The 21,931-nt window shown below is 40.6% G+C and overlaps 1 protein-coding gene across 4 annotated transcripts in view; it reads right to left on the bottom strand.

Annotated features, from left to right (window-relative positions):
- syt1a (synaptotagmin Ia) overlaps nucleotides 1-21,931 on the bottom strand; it is a 242,837-nt gene that overhangs the window by 35,353 nt on the left and 185,553 nt on the right. For 3 of the 4 annotated variants that reach the window (XM_034074674.2, XM_034074673.2, XM_034074671.2), the window contains 3 exons: nucleotides 14,308-14,502; nucleotides 4,117-4,289; nucleotides 975-1,100 (listed from right to left, as the gene is read on the bottom strand). In XM_034074674.2, the coding sequence (XP_033930565.1) occupies nucleotides 975-1,100; nucleotides 4,117-4,289; nucleotides 14,308-14,473 (465 nt within the window). In that variant the 5' untranslated portion in view covers nucleotides 14,474-14,502. The remainder of the gene's footprint in view (nucleotides 1-974; nucleotides 1,101-4,116; nucleotides 4,290-14,307; nucleotides 14,503-21,931) is intronic. The other variant, XM_034074675.2, reaches the window with a different exon arrangement.

Raw genomic sequence — 21,931 nt, 5'->3', positions numbered from 1 at the left:
GGTTTTAGGTATTTCTGTTGTGAGCTTCATTAAATTCAGAGGCAGTCGGAACAGCACGCGCACGACTGCTCCCAGGTTACTGCCACTAAAGGTGAAAACTGTCATCCATTCATTATTACACTCCACAGTGGAGCTTATTACCAGTGTAATCAAGACCTGTAGCGGCCTCCCACTAAATGACAGGTCCCTTTGTAAAATGTAATTCTGTCCACATCATATATTATAAAATGACTCAATACTTCCACAAAAGAAATGGTTGACTGAACACTAATGGTGCTGAAGGTTATTAGCTTCATTATGACTCTACAATCTGTGCTTCGATGAATGTTGCGCAGGTTAAGTGCTAAAAATGTTGATATCTGAAGGGCACACAAACTGCATGATAACATTTTTGTACCGATCAAAGTTTATTCGTGCAGATAAGCGAGATGCACCTTTGCCAGTGTGTATAGGAGCAGTGTTACTGTCGAATCTCTGGCTGTCAGTTGTGTTTCTAATAGCCTGGTGAGGGACAGCGCCGTGTTCACGCACCGTGTCTATTATCTGTCACACAACATCTGGCGCCAGGAAGTTGATGTGCTTCCTCATTCGGCTTTTTTAAAACTCAGCCGCTGGAAGAATGAAGCAGATGGGTATCTGCAGGGGCTGTTTTCAATCATGTAGAAAGCAAAGAACAAACAAAACCAGAGGCAAGCTACTGTAAATCCCAATAGTGTGCTATATCTTTTACAAAGCTCAGTAGCAAACGCACAAAGTCGACCACCATGAAATCCCTGTGAGATTGCTCTCAAGCTTCAGTGTGTGAACAGTGTTTACAGCAGAAGGAGAATGTTGTGCAACACCTGGGTTGGGTCCTGTTTAATCTTTGGAGAGATGAACGTTGGACCCGGTGAGAAGTTTGGTATGACAATACTTACGAAGGAGGACCTTTCAACAACGACAAACACAGAGAGATTTGGAGAACAGAGCCTTACCGTATTCTCGGTGAAATTGTAATCCAGGGAGTATTGTAATTTGCCCAGTTTCTGGTCCTCCTTGGGCTCTTCCTCTATCTCCGTTTCAGTCAGCCCTGTCTCTGCATCCTCCTCATCCTTCAAGGCCTGAAGGAGACACCCACCAAGAGTCAGTGTCGCCTGTTTGTCGCTGGCGCTAGCACCTAGCCAGCCGTTCCTGCCCAGGTCCTGCCAGCGGACCTACTCCTGTAAAAGCTGCCACTTGTTTTATGATGTGTACGGGGGAGAACAGGGGAGGGGAAGCAAGCACTAAATAATCATAGCAGTTAACACCAGGACATGCTCTGTGATGCACTAAAGCCCCTCGACTGGTCCCCTGGTGATGCTCTTCTATTAATCTTTGGGTGTGTCTGTCTAGGGAGGAAGATTTCACCAGAGAAGAAGAAGGAGAGGAGGGTAGAGAGAGGACAGAAAGAAGGAGAGAAGATACTTCTGGAAAAGTTTGATGTTATTTCAGGCATATCAACTGGGAAGAGTCTGCAGTGAGAAGTGAAGTTTCCCTTTTGCAGTGGTGGAAAGTGACTAAGTTAATGTAATCAAGTACTGTACTTATTTACATTTTGTATGTTACTTGTTCTTAGATTTTATATATTATTAATATAAAAAAATTGTCTGATGAAATATGATATGGTACAGTAGATGAAGTTACCTGGCAGAATAACAAGTCATTAAAGTTAGCTCCACCTTCGCTAGCTGCATAATTAAAATGATATCAACAAATAAAACCAGTAATATGATACAGTTCATAATATACCAAAAATGGCAATTCATTTGAGTGAGTAGTGTAGTTTTGGTAATAATATTTTGATGCTAATACTCATATTTGTGGTATTATTACTTTTACCTAAGTAAAGGATGTGAGTACATATTCCACCACTGCCCTTTGGCTAGCTTGGCACTGAGGTAAGGGTAGCAGGTGGTGGGGGTGAAGGAGGGGTGGAGGTGGAGGACTTTGTTTTAAGACCAACATGCGATTGAAGAGGCAAAAACTAGCTCTCAAGGTCATTCATTCAGCATCAAAAGTTGCCTTCCAAGATGTCTCTTTCTGTTAGGCATGCAGAGCATTCTCTGAACAAACCAGTGCTCTCATGAGATTCCCCATTCCCATAACTCTGGTTACACCCTCAAGACATTCAGTCGCATTGTCATCATAACCCCTGAAGCTTTAAAGTTAACCCCTACGCCGATGGTAGCTAGAAGCATCATGCCAGCAGTGGGGGGTAGGTGCTCCTATTAGTTTGTCAAGTAGCTCATGTGAAAGCAAAAGGCTGAACAACACTGATTGCATCTGATTTTTTCTGCTGCGCCACTTTGGTCTCTGCCTTTTGTTCAAAAATCAGAAATTTCGTATTTTTAAGGACACGTAAAAAAAGGAAGCAGGGTAAAATGATTGAGGAAATGAAATCCCCTGATTTATCAAACAGGTAATTTTCATGATTATATGAGGTTAATCCAATTTGTACGCATCTGTTCTCCAGGATATCTATTATTATTTTCACCCGGGTTGACAGATGCGAATGCAAATCCTACTGCACGTCAAAAGCTTCTTTATTTACTTGTAGAGCCTCTCAATCATTCTACGTTAGCTCGACGCCACTCGTTTGATATGTAAATTAAAGATTCAAAAGGCAGCAGACTTTAGTTTGGCACAAAATCAGCATGGTTCAACCTTGTCAAATGTCAATGCATTGCACCCAGTGTTTCTTTCATTCATATATATATGTGCATATGCAGGTTGTACACACATATATACAGTAGATATACATGTACTGAATGCATAGTTACATATATTTGGTTCTATGGGAGTAAATTGTTGTCAAGAGGCTATAAAAAGAAAACATCAGAGCAGCAGGCTTAAGAAGATCCAACAGCAATTGGGAACCTACCGCCAGTGACCATCCCGAACAGTCATCAGACACAACACAGATAAGGAGGACATAGAAGGAAGAAACACAAATTAAAACAACCACACACAGGAGTTAACACACCAGAGTCTGGGCCCACCAGGAGAAATGACCGCTTGCCTCGGAAGTGGCAGATTCACCATTCTCAGAGATGAGATTATTCATTTTGATTAATGACTATTTGAAAATTGAAAAAAAAACAGTTCTAAGGCAGCAAGAATATTGGAAATGAAGGGTCAATTGTGCTGTACCGCGGCAATCTGATTGACTTTGCTGTAAAATGAATAAAGTGTTTAGCTATTAACATCTTATTTATACTTCCTTACCGTATCATTAAGTATGAAAACAGTGTCACTGGTTTGTGTCTACATTTGAATCCACCTCTCAAAGCAGAGGTGTTGCAGCAAATTAAACACTCTTTGTACATGATTCCACAGAGGACGGGGGTATAATGATTCTCCGCTGGCGCAATTAGTGTGCTGACTCCATTTGAAGTGTCAGGGTTTCACTGCTTTCCGTTCGGTTCAGTTAAAAGGTAGAGCTTAATTACATTGCCTCCTATTTGTTTATCGTTTGGTGATGTCATTTCTCAGGGTGGATACCACTTCATTACACGGCAAATGTTACTCACACTCTTCAACATGTGAGCAGGTCCTCATATGACAAAAAGAAAGACTCACAGGAACACAAAATTAGGAGAAAAAAGAGAGTTTGGAAATCGCCAGTTAAATGGCTTCCATTAACTCTCATGTAGTTAGACTGCATTATTGTTTAATAAAATGTTAAAATATCTATTTCTGTATGTATTTATTTGGCAACAACTACCAAATATGACATACAAAATACATACAGCAGTGTAGTTTCATAAATAATAAGGATGTTTTCGACAATTAGTAAAATTAGTTTCATACTGTTGTTGAAAACATAACCTAAAGTGTGTTGATGGACTTACTGCAAATGTGATCAATAACATCTGTCATGATACACCATTAAAAAACATTTAAAAGAGTATTTAGACCAGAGCCCAAAATGTAATAAAACTAAACATTATTGGCCATAGTTGAGAAAATAATCCTTAACTTTAGCGTAAAGTAATGCACAGAGGATCCATTAAAAAATAAACGTTTTGGCCGTACGCTTGTATTATCTAAGAAGAAATGTGTTTCTGAATTTGGAGGAACAAAAGTTCAAAGCCTTACCTCGGTTTTGGCTCCATCTTTGACATCCATCATGTTGATGGCATTCTTGCCCTTGTCTTTGCCCTTCTTTTTGTTTTTCTTCTTCAAAATCCATTTTTTGCAGACGCAGAAGCAGCATGCCAACACCAGAATGATAGCCACAAAGGCAATGGAGACAACGGCCCATGATGGCACTGTGGAAAGAGCAGACAGGAAGACGTTTGGATTACAATTCTGGGAGAAATAAAACATTGCAGAGAAGAAACAACTTTTCTCTAAACTGGGCCAAAGCACAATTTGATGGAATTATTCTTTCATTTATTTTATTATCTTTTCTTTTTAATGACTGATTTTAAATGCCATTTTCTTAATGTCTTTCGTTTTTTGTAAAGCACTTGAAAGGTGCTATATAAATAAACTTGCCTTGCCTTGCCTTGCAACTGACTGAAGTGAGATGAAGGCAGGAACATGTGTGTGATTGCAGGGTTGGCACACACTGGATCAGCACGTGGACGTACTCAAGAACGACGCAGGAGCACAAAGTACCAATGAACTGGCCAGATGTATGGAGAACCGGGATGACTGGAAGCGACGATGGAGGGCTCGTCTGAGGACGACCTAGAGAGAGACCTAAGCTCCTCAGACTCCTAACGATCGGACCTGAGTCGCAGGACAACACCCGACTGAACAGCTTCAGCCAATTTAGTGGAAGTAACAGATGTTGGCATTTTCCACTTGCCATTTAAACAAAAGATTCTCCGACGGCTGACACTTTCACGGCAATCACCGGCAACACAGAAGTGAGAGTGAAGAAAATTGCACAGGGTGGGCTTTAGAGGCATTAACAGTGAAAGAACCATGACAGGTCAATGATGCAGGAAAATCAAACAGATTCACAGGGTTTGACACACATTGTTCACATGCTCCCTGCTCCTACATTACCTTTAAAAAGCTGTATGAAAGGGCTCTTTTGTGTGGGATTCAAGGCTTAGAATTTCTTACAGATACACTGCCGTTTTAAACAAAATCCTTTTCTCAGAGGCGGAGCTTTTCATCCTAAAAAGAAAAGCCCAATTTCGCCGGTTAAATTGCAGTCAAGCAGAAAGTATAGTGAAAGGGTCTCTTTCATTTAAAATGTGGTGATCTCTCAATCAATTTCTCAGTAATAATGCCTTTGTCAAAACATTTCATTTGAACCCTCCAGAGAACTGAGCCGGCCCGACCAATCACTACTCACACAGCTTGTCAGGTGTTATTACCTTTCGGCTACATTTTGGATTTAGGATCACCTAAAATAACTAGATGTCTTCTTTGACTTTGGACCATGCCACTTTGTTGTGATGTGTTTACCCCAAAGGCCAGCTGTTTGTTGATGGTGTTTTCAGTTGCTTGGGGGAAGGTAGTCTTTGAGCTATAATTCACATTTCACCTGAAGAGTAGCCGCCCTAACTTCATATCCAGTAATCTTCACTGCAATAACTTCACACGTCAATATTCCCAAAACATCTGAACACAACTCTAATAAGTAGAAATGTATAACTCTTAATCGTTTTCCTTACAATGCATCTTACATTTTTATGTTAATTGTAACTTTCTATCAATTTCTGTTTATGCAAGTACTATTAGTCTATGACAATGTATCAATCAGTTCCTGCTAAAATCACAATTTCTTTGTAACATTTGAATATATTTATTTTAGGAAACTAAATTCTGGTCTTGTTGAAGAGCTGCAATGCTGTAAATATGCTGGTTTTAAGACCTTAAAAGAAGCATATAAGTCGTACAGTTGCAATCGAAATTATTCAATTGAATACTTTTGAGACTGCAGTAGTCATTAAAAGTTGCATTTGGATAAAAAACCCTGTAATATTAGTTTCACTATGTCTAACAGTTCTTGTGTAATTTGTTTACTGCAAACAGCTAAGACATTGTATATCTATCCAATAAACCTAATGTGCAATGGGGGTTGAATAATTGCAATTGCAACTGTATCTCCTTCCACCATATGTTGTCGCTGCACTGTGTGGACCTGACTGGAGAAATGACACAACCAGCCATCATCTGTGTCACCTACCACCTGTCAGATACTTGTCTCTCCAACTCGGTGATGTCTGCTGCCATCCCAGCACACCTTCTCAGCCACAGACAGCCAACACACACACTTACACACTAACACAGCGATGGGAGAAGTTGGTTGCTTTAAGTAGCGAGTAGAGAGACAACATAAAGTCCAGATGGAAAATAATGAGAACTCGCAACAGACTTCTCCCTTCAGCAGTCATAATCGTTGCTCTGTCATTCTACTCAGCAGACACCAAACACCTGGTAGCCCATCCCCCATTTTAATAGAGACGAATAACAAACAAATGAGACAATTTTATGAGCATTATTTATTTGTCCTTTCAGGGAGAAACCTAATAGTGGTCATAAATCCAACTATGCAACTGATGAGTCTAGCCAAGTTATTTGAAGACCTTTATCTGAAAACCCCCCAAAAGACCCATCAAAACAGAAAAGTATATTTCATTCTATCTCTCTGGGGTTTTTGTTCGCCAGCATTCATCTGTGGTTTCTTCGCCAAGGTCCGAGGTTAGAGAGAGAGAGGGGAGAGAAATTGATGCTCTGTTGACAAAATCAATAAGCACTCTCCTCCAAGGAAAAACAGTGAGTGATGCTCTAAAATAACTTCAGGATCTACAGCTTCTGCCTCGCCCCGGAGCCCTGTGCTGATGGAGGTGACACTGGATGGGACTCGTTTACAATGAGCCATCCAAAACTGACAGTTTCCTTTTAAAACTTGAAAGTATTCTGCAGATAAACCAAATAGAAGTTTTTATAACAGAAATCACACAGGTACCTCTCTATTCCATGAAACCAAAATGCTTACTGTATGTCACTCTATACTAACTCTTGCATTTTATCAAAGCTCACGACGTCTGATGGGATTTAAATTAGCCAGTTACAGTGCAAATCAATGCATGAACCCAGCCCTAATCTTATTCATCAAGCGTGCGTCTTCCAGTGAAAGGCCCTTCTGTGTTCCTTGATTAAAGAAACCCGAGTCCCAGAAAGCAATAAAAGCATCCTCTAATCAACTACATTGTGTGAGTGTCTTTTCTCTTTCTCTCTCTCTTGAGACAGGGAAATAGAGTTAAAAAAAGTGAAAGAGAAAGCGAGAGGGATTATGGGTAGCACACAAACTGCACTTCAACTCTGAGCACGAATCTCTTGTTCCGCAGAGCTACATGGCGTGGTAAATGGAGTTCTTCTAATGGGTGGGTTGCGCATGATGAAACCATAATAATAATAATTCCTTACATTTATTAAAGCGCTTTTCCAGTGCTCAAAGCGCTTTACAAATACACATTACACATATTTGTTATACATGCAATGGTCCCTGTGGACAATACCCACAGGAGCAAGTTCAGGTGAAGTGTCTTGCCTAAGGACACAACAGCTTTACAGACGCAGCAGCGGCGGGTTTCACCCCTTGATCTGATGATCATTGCACAGTGCACTGCGCCACACCGTCCATCTTCACGACTCGAGGTCATCGAGGCGCTTTTACAAGTACACATTGGTATCATACATGTACTGTGGACAATACCCACAGGAGCAAATCCGGGTGAAGTGTCTTGCCCAAGGACACAACGGCCTGACGCAGTGGCGGCAGGAGCGGGTTTCGAACTGGAGTTCCCCAGCACCCCCCTTGATCCGATGATCAGATGCACAGACCACTGCGCCACCCGTCCCAACCATGGATGTATAATAAGAACTGGATACAGCGTGGGAGGCGGGGCCTCATTCATTCCTATGAGAGTTGCTCATGAGCGCATGATGATAAAATGGCCCAACTTTTGAGAGAGTGAAACGTCACAGATTACCCGGCATGCCTGAGAAGTACCCGTATGTGCACTCATAGAGCATGCGCAACTTTAACCAAAATGCTCGTTCACATCAAGCACGTCAATTTGCGTACACGTAACAGCACCGCGCGTTCATGACAGCATGGTAATAGATTGTTATTATGATGGATTTGATATTAACGAGGCGGCAGTTAGCAGCTAGCGGCTAGCTAGTAATTATGCTAATGTACACATCAATCGTTATGTAGGCTACTTATATTACGCTGTAACAGGATCTAGTGATATCCAACAGAGCTTCATTTAGCATGAAATAATTATTGCACTGTATATATATATATATATATATATATATATATACATATACAGTGCAATAAGCTTCTTAGTGCAATAATAAGCTACAGGGACGTTAATCTAACGTCGGTAATATTAACTTTATTTAATACAACATTTACGGTACAAGATTTACATCATACAGCCCATGTAGTAGGCTATAATATTTTACAAATGATGAATTACAGCAAACATGTGCAATATATCCATTATTACAGCTCCGTGGGCTGGCAGTAAGGCGATATGGGTCCGTTGTTATTGTGCATCCATGGGTTGAGATCATAGACTGTATGGTTGAGATAAACGCATGTAGTGCTGAACACGTAACATGAACGTGCCGGGCGGCGCGGTCCCGTGGGTTAGATGCGCGTTCATAATGCAGAGGGAAATAACTCTCAGAATAACGTTATTAGCACATTTTTACAACTTGAGGAACGAATGTTTTTAATAAGGGCTATACAAGTGTTCATACTGGGTTGTTTATTTAGTTTAAAAAAAATTATCCAATGAGTTACAGACCACCCTTTCCCCATGTAAGTCAATGGGAAAAAGTGTTTCCGGGCCCAGCAACCTAAAGGAAGTGTAGTACCACCGTTTGGCCACAAGGAATATTCTCATCAGACTCCGGCGCACTTCCTGGGGGCTTGGATGAAAACGTTGGCTGTTCCTCAAGGATGAAATCGCTTTTCCGCGCTGTCATTGAAACTGAATGGTGTCGGAGCACTAAACAATAACGGTACGTCCACACAGCAGCTTTGTTCAAAATCTTGAATATCTTGGAGCTGGGCGTGTCTGACAGCTTGGGGATTTTTTGCGAGCAATGCGACCAACAACCAATCACATGAATCTCCCGCCCCCGACATACAAAGCAAAAAACCCCGGGGATTTTATGCGAGCAATATATATATATATATATATATAAACTCCCCAAACAGGCGAAAACCTACCAGTTTCACCCACTGTCTCTGCCACCTCCCTCCATGCCTGGTTCCTCCGGTTTGTATCCCGTTAATAGTTCTGGTCGTAAAGAACCGGGTGATTTGCTAGCGTAATTTCTCGTTTGGAATATGAGGAAATGAACTGCGGTCTGGTTCTCCCTGCTTACACGCGGTTTGATTGGCTAGCGCTTCTACTGTCAGATTTGCATAAACGTGTTTGATTGGCTGGCGCTTCCAGCTCAGCTTCAAAAGTTGAACATTGCTCAACTTTTGAATCCTGGAAATCCTGGGAATCTTCGCTTCGCTCCCCCACAATGCAGTTCGGCGAAAAGCGAGGCAAAGTGACGTCATCCCCATTCAAAGTCAATGGGCAGAGAAGCGTTGGAAGCGGTGGAAGATTCTTCTGAAGCTGCTGTGTGGACGTACCGTCAGAAACCTTCAAAGTACAGTGAGTCACATTCGTTGCACTATACTTTCTACAACTTTGCCTTTGGGCTTTCCACATTGTTTGCTTCTACTTTGGGTCCAAGGATAGAGGGAACTGTATTCAGCTATTAAAGTACATTTGTGATTCTGGACTTTGCCACTGACAATGATTAATTTGTCAAACTAATGTCATAAAGATTGCTTCAAGTCTTATTAGGTTTTCTCCTCTTACTCAACTCTGTATTTATAGAGAATTTCTGTTGCACATCTCCTCCTCTCGATAATAAATAGCACTTTACATTTGACGGAAAGCTTTTATGAACTAGATGGAGGTTGATGGATGAATTCAAAGGGTGTGTACGCTGTAAGTGGGTGTAATATTGCATCTTGGTTATATCCACTTCCTGCAGCCCACACTAACCCAATGTGACAGGACCCTGTTGGACAATTAACCTTGACATTATATCTTGTTATGCTTATGAGAGCATCACTGTCCGTGCCCTTTCCCCGCTGTGGCTGATTTAAGAGAACCGTATGACAGCAGCTTGGAGCAACTGGTTACATAGAAACTGATGATAATAATACTGTATTAAAAAAAAGTCCAGTGTGCAAGTTTCTCCTTTTATACCAAAAAAAGAGCGGTCCATTATTCTGAATATTACTTGAAAAGGAAAACCCACTTACTGGAAATCCTATGAGTGAAGTGGCACTACATTAACAGTACATTATGTGGATTAACAACAATAGATCCGATAATAACACGAGGTGGAAGAGCACTGATTGTAATTTCCAGGCACAGAGAAAAGTGCAGATTAATGTGGTGCCTGAAGAAGAATGGACGGCTCTTTTTATAGCTTCAGAGCAACGGCATATTCAGAGTGAGTGAATGATTTAATTATACACCTTTAGTTCAGCTAATTTGGCTATATTGTGGAGTTTTTGGAACATGACATGTAGGCATCAACTTCGGGGAACGCAATTTTGGGAGATAATTAGATTACATTAGGTATTCTTTATTGATCCCACATTGCAAAATTGTTTTGTTACAGCAGAACCTAAATCCAGCCCCACGTCTGAGGCTGAAACTATTGGATAAATTGCCATTTGAATGTGTAGAAAATGTTCTCAAAAGGGGTCAGACATTTGAGCTTTCCATAAGGATGGCTGTTGTCCAAAAGCTAGATATCGTTTAAGCGCTAAAAGAACTTGGTTAAACAAAAGGAAGACAAACTGGTCGTATTTTACTATTTTTAAATATTCACGGATGGAAAACTATGGCAAATTGCAGAAAAGTTAATCATGTTTATACAAGCTCCAGCACAAGGAGTAAGCATATATATCTGAATTTTACATTTACTTTTGATTCTGAAAAGCTGAACAACTCTCTGAGAAGATAGTCGACCTATGATTGCACTCGGAGGGAAGGGGCTGCTAGTTGACCAGCCCCTCATGGTGTCTCCTTGCAGGCAAACTTTTGCACGGCGAGGGCAGAGAGTGGACAGCCAGGCGTGTCGCCAGAGCAGCAGGCAGGAAGAGACAGACCACTGCTTATCCTCCACCGTAATCCTCTTTACTGTCTGCTGACTGTGAGCCGCCACAAAGTCAAACAAGTTGTGACACATTCAGGCTCTGACATATATTTCTGTATTTTTCCTTTGCGTCATGTTACAGTCAGTCCCAAAAGAGTTTCCGTCCTAAAATGTTGTCCCAGAGTGCACAAGATAACACTTTCTTGTATATGTCATGTTGTGGGACACAGAAAAAAAACTAAAAACAAAGGAATTCAAATCAAATGGATTACTAAAAATGTAACTTTTTACAATGCAAGATTCAAGTTTTCTTATCTTAAATTATGCATACTATGACCACCAGAGGGGAAACATGATTTCAATGCTATCTATTTGCAGGTTCTAAAATGTTTCATTGCCTTTGCCTGCCTGAGACCACAAAGCCCCTGAAAAAAGAAACTCCAATATTTATTTCCCTTAAATGTCAATGCTTGTGTGTGTTATTTGCAGTAATGGCTGGCGGAGCCAGCAGTCATGGATCAAACACTTCTGTGCTCAGAGGTTAATTGTTATCGGGAAGTAAAGCCTTGGGTGTTTAGAAAACGTACTAAGACATTCAATACGCTGGTTCCCTCAGAGGCAAGCTCTCCGCTCAAAGAGAAGGAACCAAATGGTTTAGTGTGATCACACAGTCGGACCTGTGTGTGTGTGTGTGTGTGTGTGTGTGTGTGTGTGTGTGTGTGTGTGTGTGTGTGTGTGTGTGTGTGTGTGTGTGTGTGTGTGTGTGTGTGTGTGTGTGTGTGTGTGTGTGTGCTCATGTTCCTATGGACTGGGATGGCTTTATCATTCGCAAATTGATTAGACAACTCCGACATTTTTGCAGAAGGAATGATTGTTTTCAAGCAACACAATCATATTACAATTACTATGTTTGAATCTGGTTCCCATAGTGGGTGCATTATCTCTTTTTCTGCCGGAGCTATTTTATTTAGTGACTTTGTTATTTGAACATAATACAGTTTTGTACTGTGATCAAAAAAAAAAAAAAAAAGAAGCAATTTGAAAAAGTTAGCTCAAGCTCGGGGAACTTATGACGGCCTTCTTTCATTATTTTCAGACATTTCATAGACAATTCATATCAATGAACAGATTCATTGAGAAATTCTTAACAAAAAAGTGAATCATTGTTATTTACAGACCTGCAGCTCATCGAATAGAATATTTAAACCCTAGCAAAAAAACTATTTTCATGATTTCACCAAACTTTATCTTTGGGACTGTTTATAGCGAAAAATGAAAGAAGGCAGACAGTTAGAGCGGGAAGGCTGAGATAAAGTCTGCTGGTTTTCTGACGAAGGCCGAGGCTATATCCCCGGCTCAGAGATATGTCCTGCAGATCCTGATGGACAGAAATTCAGCAAAAACGTAGTCCAGTCAGAGAGCCTTTTGCGTCCAGCCTCAAAGCCTGCAGGGCTTACACTGGGTTATAAGCCCAGCAGAAAACCTCCTGCTGGAGCATCGGCTGAGCTTGCAGCGTCTCCTCTTGCATATTCCTCGTTAAATCCGCTGCCTGACTTTCTCCAGACAGTATCGATATTCCACGGAGTAAACAAGTCTTTGGGCATTCATTATTAACTTGGCAGCACTGGGGAGCAAACACTGCCTTTGATCGAGTGGATGAGGTGAGAAAACAGTAATTTAGGAGCCTGTGTAACAGACAGATATTCATTGGGGAGCTCTCGGATGACTTTTCAGCCTAGGGTACACAAAAGAAGACCGCATTATGTTTTTCTTCTCCAGATTGCAATGTCAATACTTCAGATGATTTGAAAAGGGTTGTCAGGCCTTGCTAGATATGGTGGGAGTAGCAACACATCTGCAATAGAGAGGTAAAGAACACGTCAACCTTAGAAGCCCTGTATCTGAATAACAATACCAAACATTGTTGATCTTTTTTATTCAGTCTTTCAAAAGAAAATGCGCTCGGATTGGTGAAATCCAAATGGAAGATTAAGTTGTCTGGCTAGCCAGTTATGCATCATTTATCGTGTTTAATACTTCAAGAAGTTATTTAATGCCTGAAATATTACATTTATTTTGTTGACTCCAGCATTGCATTTAACTTATTTTATTTCACCTGATTCAAATGTCTTTTTTCAATATTCAAGGTTTTGTTGTCTTGTGCGTCATCGACCAGTTCTTTAGCACATGAATAATTTCTGAGTCATGGTCAGAGTAAAATCACACTGAGTGGATTGAGTGGTGTGAATCACAGGGAGTGTAATTATAGACATATCACAGAGAAAACAGCTTCAGTGACAGGTGTCAACCCTGCAGGGTGGGTTATATTATACATTTATTTGATAGAAATGTTTGAAATACTCAGTGAAGGATTGTTCTTTTGACGTTTGAGCAGACAAATCCATAGTTTTACGTTGCTATGGACAGTCTTGTACTAATGTACATTCCCAAAGACATTGAAGTGACTGTTATTTTGTATATTGATTGCTGTGTTTTGTTATCTTAATGTGTGAACATGTATAAATGTGTCTGTTGATTGTAGGATATACATATTTTATACATCTTTTTATACATATTTGAATTTTTATATTCGGGATTGTGGGAAACGGTATTTCGATCTCTGAAACTGAAAGATTGACAATAAAGTTGACTTTGACTTGACTTTGTCGAACTGGGTCAGAGTAGTATAACATCAAGTTTTAAATATTAAATATATAAAGCCCTCTTTTTAAATGAACAGAAATAAAATTGAGTCAAGGTTTTTTTTTTTCCTACTGGATAGTATTTGATCAATATTACAGTTATTGTATAATTAATTCACTAGGGTTGCAAGAGTATTTTAAGCAGTCTTTATAGTGTGTTGCTCAAGTTTATGTAAAACTAAACGTATTATCACCAATGAAGAATTGATTGAATGAATCTAAGTTAAAACTAGTGTAATTTTGCATCTCTTCATGTTATTTTCATTATGTCTTTAAACAAAAGTTAAACAAATGTTGCACTCCAGCCATGTGCTGAGTACCGGTATTTCTTGGGGCATTTATGCAAAATCAATGGTCAAAGAAGTTGCTTCTTAACTTGTTTCCGCATCACAATTATCCTCGAGAAGTTAGTCACACTTACATGGGATTTTGTTCAGCTCATTCATGAACTTGTTCTTCAGCTTGGAGAAGTCCTCGTCCTTCTCCCCGGTGCCCGGGCCGGTGTTGGTCATGTTGGAGCCGGATATGGAGGCGGTGGTGGAGTCGGGCGCCGGCGCCGCCAGTGCTTCCCTCCGACCCTCGGTCATGGTGGCGGTGCTGGGCAGCCAGGCAGATACTGAACAGAGGAGGGAGGGGAAACAGAGTGGCTTAGATTTATTTTCCTTGCCGCTGTGACAGATGCATGTCGGAGGCAGAGCGTGTGAGCAGCTGCTGGCTCAGGCTGGGTAAACATCAGCTGGGGTCCAGGATGAATTGGCCAGCCCGCTGAATTCAGAACAAAGCTACTCACTCATTGCTTAAACTCCAGATTAGCATCACAGAGCAAAGATACCATTATTATTTATTCTTGTTGTACAACACAGGCAGCACATCCTGGCACTGCTACCGGCTTAATTGAACATCGGGGCTCGGGAAGTCAGTAAATAAGGTTTCAAGGAGTACTATATCTTATCACACCCTGCTCTCTGCACACAGCAGGTGTGTTTACTTTACATTCAGGTGTTTTTGTGAGGGGGAAGAAGGAAACCATGTATCAGTAATGTTAAACGGTGCTGTGTGTGTGTGTGTGTGTGTGTGTGTGTGTGTGTGTGTGTGTGTGTGTGTGTGTGTGTGTGTGTGTGTGTGTGTGTGTTTATGTGGATACAGTCATATTTGTTTACTATTTTGCGCATGCTTATCATCACTTCACAAAGAACATACAGCTTCCACAATATGTCCATACTGCCTTAACAAAAAGGATAACTATGACACTAAATACTCCATGGCATTATTGTGTTACGTGTACCCAAAAATAAACCTAAATATTGTTGTATTAAATGTCTAAACATTTTGAAAACTGATCATCATGAAGTCTGGATTTCTCTGAGCAGCGGTCCGTAATGCAAAGAGAGTAGAGTTCATATTTAGCATTCATTGATTGATAAAAAAAGAAAAGAAAAACAGTTGGTGCCTCATTTTATTTCAGACACTATTCATTCATTTGTTTTAACTCGATACTTGTAAATGTGATACTATGTCAAATATGATGCTGCTTTAATTTTGTCTAACAGAATAATCAAGTGGTTCCTATCCTGTGTAACTTACTAAATCATTTCCAAGGCTCTATATGAGTGTAGAGATGTCACTTCAGCACACAGCTCCATTGAACTGACACACTGTGTTTTTGGGAGAATCAGCATTTTGAAATAAAGTTGAAATCCCTTGTTTTTGGTGCTCAACTCTGCCAACATCTTTTCATGATAACTAGCTGCTGCTTCCCAACATACTGCGAGAGCTTACTGTCTCACCGCGCTCTGCAGCTGTGATTTTAACACTTCGCTAACACAACATCTCAGTCTGTCACCAACAGATATTTTTTTTAAACTGCTGCAACACATTCTTCCAGAGAGAGAAACACTACAGTAATGAAGAAGTATAATCTTAGAAAGAAAAACGTAATAGTGATTTCACTTTGTGTAAAGAGTGGCAATGAACCTTCTCCTGCCGTGAACAACGCTGTCATTGGTTACCTCGGCCCTCTCAACCTCCCCCTTTGTTGCTCACACGCCTACGCATGTCCACGTTCACTCAGCCTCCCTTTGGACTCCCTTTGAAATGCTGCAAGGTTAGTGTGGGGGATGAGCCATTAAGAGGCATGCTTGGCAATGACAGGGATACTTCAACACACACGAGGACTTTTAGGGAGCACAATGATGCTCTGCAGAGTGCATGTGGGAGGCTTCCTCCATAGAAACATAATTGATCGTGCCGGGATGGGGGGGCGCACATAGGCTTTCACTCAATATTTCCTAACGAGCTTCTGTCTGACGTGAGGGATACAAATGCAAACGTGGTGGTTCACTGAGCTTGTACAAAGATGTTTCATATATAGGAATAATTACCATGTAGAATGCATCAGCTTGTGGGGGCAAATTGTTATGTAAATGATACCATTTCCAGAGAATCAGAGACCTTTCTGAATGTGCATCTGAATTAAAATAATGCTCCAAGCTTATTTCCTTTTTTCTTAAGGATCGTGTACGGCTGATGCGTCTCAATCTCCGAACAAAATGTCAAAGAAAGCGATGGTGTGTGTGGAGGAACACCCATGGAGTCGGTACGCTGCTCGCATCACATCAGGGGCGAAAATGAAACATTGTAATTCAGCTCATATTGGCACCTTAATGACTACTTGCCTCTTCAAGCACAAGATGACAACTTACATAGTATCTCCATTGTCTGCAGCAGCTCACAGCAGGCGGTCCACTTGAAGAGCGAGTGCATCAGAGCTTATTTATCTTTATGGAAGAACCTGACTGCCTCCTTGACCTTTTTACCTTTCAGAGAGTAGTCATCAGTATGTAATCATACCGTATATCCACTGCAACACTAATGTAAATGCCACTTTTATGGATGACAGCTTTGAATAATGTTCTTTTTTTGTTGCACAAAATGGCTGTGCTTTCTTCTTACTGTTGCACTAGTAGCTTCTTCTCTAATAATGAAATGTCGATTTTATCTTTAAACGTAGTGAACTGTGGGTAGGGCTGCACAATTAATAGTATTTTTATCGATATTGCATATTGAAATTGCAGGAAACAATATTTGTTGATGGCTAAATATGTTAAAATACCATTCTGAAATATCAAAGCCTATAAATTGTATTATACAGACTAAAGAAAACATATTTGTTTAGTACATATCATCAATTTCGTCATCGCAATATCAGTCAAAATAGCACATGAACACATTTTGTTCATGCAGCCCTGTGTGGCAAAATGCCTATTTTAGAAAATAAATGATATACATTTAGTAGTCACTACAGTGGGAATTAATCCAACCCATCACAGTTATTCCACCTTCACTACGCTGTGGGACAAAACACCGCCGCTTCCTCGCTTCCTATTTTTTGCTACGACCATCTCTCTGTAGGTGTGCCGCTCAGGTGCAAAGTCCCAACCCAATTACAGGACCGCCAGATGGCCCAGCGGGTCCCCACCCCGCGGGGGAGGCAGGCACACAGCTCCCTCCTCTCACCTCCTTCCCTCCACCTTCCTCTGGTGCTCTCTCTTCATATCTAACTAGGTCAGCTCCCTCCGTCCATCCTCCTGCTGCTTTCTCCTCCATCATCCTTTCATGTTGCTTTTCCCCTTCCTTGGTCTCCTCCATCAATGGATCTCCACAGCCTTGTCTTTTTAAATCAAGCTGATGGAGTGGTGCAGGAATGAGTCCTTTAATCAAATGAGTTGGAATTGACCACATCTGATTCCCCCTTCTTGAAGCCTACGTTTTGTTTCTGTTTAAACTGTTCAAAAACTAGTATTAACATATGGAGATTATCTTGCAGATCGAAATGTGTAAGCATCATAGACGTGTGTTTATCAAAGATCTTATTCTCTGCAATATTCCGAAATCCAATACAAAAAAAACATTGCTTTTCGTTGCGGGAGCCCTCGTGATGCTAACTCCAGGGTCAGCCTAGACAAGTATGTCATCCCTGCGCCACTTATGGATCGATTGAGCATATTTGGAGATGTTGAAGATGCCCCCCCTTGTCTTGAGCTCAGATTTGGACAGCATGTAGGTATCATGTGGATTGCTAAGCTCCTCACTGGTTCCACTTTTGGCTTATTTTCCAGTGTGCCGGGTGTTACATCTCGCACTGTTTGAGGAAGTAATACACCTGCCAAAAATCAGCCCAACCGAGGTCTAATGCCCATTCCGTCACCAAACTCAATACATCCCATAGATCACAGCTGAACCGTGCTGTACAGTAAGGGGAGCCTAACACAGATGGCCTTTTGCCAATATAATGTCCCTCTTGTTATTTGATTGGGTTTCATGAGTTAATCACCCAGTAAATGACCAATTAAACCCATTTTATCAAGAATGATCTGCTAGTTGTCGGGGGGGAAATGGTTTGGCAGTTGTTATATGTCAAACCAATTTATACCAATTGAGTTCATGAATGCACAGGCACCAGATGAACATCGGATTGAGTCAATAAGAAAAGTCTAATTTCATAAATCAGTTAAATATATTTATATACATTTGTTGAAACGTTATTTTTTCGAGAAGCTGCTATCAAATAATCGAACCATTCTCTAAGTGAAGTAAGTAAATTGGTCATGTCAATGACTTCAGTAAAGGCGGAGTTTTTACTTTTTAAACAGGAGCAGACTCACAGTAGAGGGTCATTAATGTTTAGTCAAAGCATGAAGAGACTCACAAATGCCTCCGTGCTGCAGAGATCAATAGTCAGGATCAATAGCAGGGTTCTGACTAAAGAGTCAGACACAAATGAAGACTCTTCTCTGTTACAGCAGCTGAAGCACACTTTGATTTGAATCCAGAGTGAGTCCTTTGTATTCCGCTCACAATAATGAATTGCTAATGAAGTCATATAATGTGCTTTATGACACTAACCGTCTTGATTATTTACCGGTAAGTTGCCAAGAAATGTTAAACTATTTGTAGGTTTATTTACGGTTTAAAGAAAGCTTATTCCTGTTTAAAGTATCCTCAGGAGGAAACGTAGGTAGGGCCTTTTTAGATCTGGATAAAAGAATAATAATATAAAGGACACTTGTTTGATCCAAAGGGAGTGCTGGAAGTGTGAGATGCATGCACAATAGCGTGCTCCAACTGGGGAGATATTAAGCTGATAAATTAGATTTAAAAGGTAATTCCATGCTTTATAGACCATTTTGTTATCCAACAATTATGACTCAAGTAATCTTTATTGAATGGGATTTTGTTTTGCATGTGGCATACTTAGAAGTAAAGTGCCCTGCAGGTCTGCCCTTAAAACTATGTGTACACTCGGTAAAACGATCTGTTATTGGTATAGCTTATCTGCGGTATATGTATGTGTGTGTATACAGTATATGTGTATGTTGCATGTTTGTATATGCATACTGTATGTATTACAAGCAAATATATTCATTTAACAACATTTCTGATGAATATTGGTGTTTGAGGCTCACTGGCAGTGGATGGAGGGAACTATTTTAGTCATTGTTTGGGTTTTTCGGTGTTCTTTCTTTTTATCTTTGTACATATAAACAGTACAAACCATTGTCTCATTTGTATATGCATATATACATGTGGTTTACATTGCTAAATGCCAAACCTTGATTATGCATTGTCGAAACTTAATAAAAAGGTTATTGATAAGGAAACGATGTGCTATAGTTTATGGCAGAATTGTTAACGTGTTATAAAGGGTTCAGATCTTACGTCCTGTTGTTGAGAAGTGCTTGAATTAGGAAGAGCTCCTTTTACATCTCACACAAATATCAATGTTTTAACTGCTGTATTTTAAATTCTGTGTTAATTTACATAAAATAAACTTATAAAATAAGAATAGAAAAAGTCATTTTCTTCTCAGATTACAAGCAAACTACAAAAAGTAATGGACATTTGCAGATGGAGTGTTAAGTATCTGCTTCCCTAATGGCAGCCCTTCAGTTAACCAAAGCTACATCCAAGAACATGACTACGTGGTGCATTCAAGCGTAGCTGTCTGTTGGAGCATAGCAGGTCTCCCTTGAAAAAGAGATCAATGATCTCAATGGGATTCATCTGTATAAATAAAGGTTTGAAATGAAAATGAAATGAAATTCACGTATGAAGCCTCCACCTCGGATGAACTCTCAGATTCCTCTCCCTCTTTCCCGTCTGTTCTCTCTCCATCAGCAGCAGACCAATTGCCATGCCATTGCTGTATCACATGAACAAGAAAAAGACATCTTTTATGGAGTCTACTGGCAGCAAACACAAGCCACATATGAAACCTGCTCAGCCCAATGAACTGACAAGAACATCAGAGGCAGAAAAGTCCAACTAGTTGAAATGATGAATGCAGTGGAAATCCTGACAGTGCTGCTACACTTTAGTAAAGTGCATGAGGAGGACAGGAGTTAGTGAACTGGACAATGAACGACTGGCTGTCAGTCACCACCATCTGCTGGAAACTCATTTGCGAGAGGATTCCCAGACATTGTGGTCAACCATAAATACACACAAGGAGGGAGGCTTTTATGCATATAATAATAATAATAAGTCACGTAAAGGATTGTTAGGTGAGCTGCCTGCAGAGATAAAAGGAGGCAGAGGAGGCCCCGGGCCACCTTCCCTTGTCCAGTGCAGTCTCCTTACTCACCTGGAGCCAATCTCAGGGGGTAATGGAACTGGACAAAGTTATTAACCCCGCTTTGCAGCAAAGGCATGACGGCTCTATTAAGCCAGCGCACAAAGATTCCCCCATTTTCAATTACTGCTTCCAAAGCGCGGAGGAAAGTTAGAAAAAGAAGCCGGGGAGAGGGACTCAGGGGCCCCAGAACTCAGCGGCTCTTATCATCTACTCTTGTTCTTTGTACAGAGGAGCTCTGACACACCGCCGAGTCGTTGGTGGATATGTTCGGTCTGTTTGTATGACAAACATCGCACACCCACTGGAAAATGAGTCTGTTAGCCTGGGGCTGAATGAGAGGCAGTGGAGTAGAGAGGAGGGTGAAGAGTAGAGTTCATACTTTGGGATGCTGAATCTGGCACTAAATCATGTTTCTATGATTAAATCAATATTGAGACAATTTAACAGCAAAGTTATTGAAGTCACAATTTATTTTAATTGTATTAAAATTGATATTTTTACCTAATATTTATGTATTTGTTTATTAATAAAAAATCTTCTTCATTAATGTTTTTGTTTTTGCTTTTTTTATTTATCATCAAGCGACCTTGGGTCCCTTGAAAGGCGCTATATAAATCCAAGCTATTATTATTATTATTATTATTATTATTATTATTATCATCAATGTTTGAGCTGCGAGGTGTAATTGCCCTCAGGGGGATACATAAACCTATTATTTAATGAAGGGTGAAAAGACACACAAAGCGGGCACTTTTCCAATTATTTCATGGGATAAATAAGGTTTCCATTTTGTGATACAACATCATTATTCCTTCTCAAACCATTGCTACACTTCCAGATTCCAATCTAGTGTTACATTAACTGATTTTCTATCAAAAAAGCAAAGCCTTCAGCAAAGAAGAGAACATATTTCACAATCTAAACATTTAGCTTTGGTTAGCCTTCAAATGCACATGACTTACCATTCACTCACTCAGCAACTGCTGGGGATCTGTACGGTCTTATTTCACTACAGTTACTGGCTCCTTTTCTGTTTCCCATTACAGATACAGTTTGAAGGATCTTAAAAAACCCACCCCCCACATTTAGCGACTGTTAGCCCTGGTTGCGTGCTTAGTTTCCAGCGAGGCTGGAGGGGGCAGCGGGGAGGGGGTCGAGGGTCGGGGCTAATATAGCAGCGCCTGGGGAGTGGTGTCTGTTGGAATCAGTCTGATGTAGAGGCGAGGCCAGGGGCCATGCTGCGACTACTGGTAGGTGAGTCATACCCGAAAAGGGAGGCTATGTGGGGTTTTAACGTTCAAGGACTGACCCTTAGAGCAGGGCAATAGACTCCAAGGGGCTTTAGAGAGTACTTCATTCTGTAAATAATCTCTCAATTATATATCGGTTCATCTAGTTGTCATAAGAAAGG

The sequence above is a fragment of the Pseudochaenichthys georgianus genome, chromosome 23 (assembly GCF_902827115.2).
Source record: "Pseudochaenichthys georgianus chromosome 23, fPseGeo1.2, whole genome shotgun sequence".
Classification (NCBI taxonomy): Eukaryota; Metazoa; Chordata; class Actinopteri; order Perciformes; family Channichthyidae; genus Pseudochaenichthys; species Pseudochaenichthys georgianus.
The sequence above is the reverse complement of the archived record's forward strand: the minus strand, read 5'-3'. Positions and strand labels throughout refer to the sequence as shown.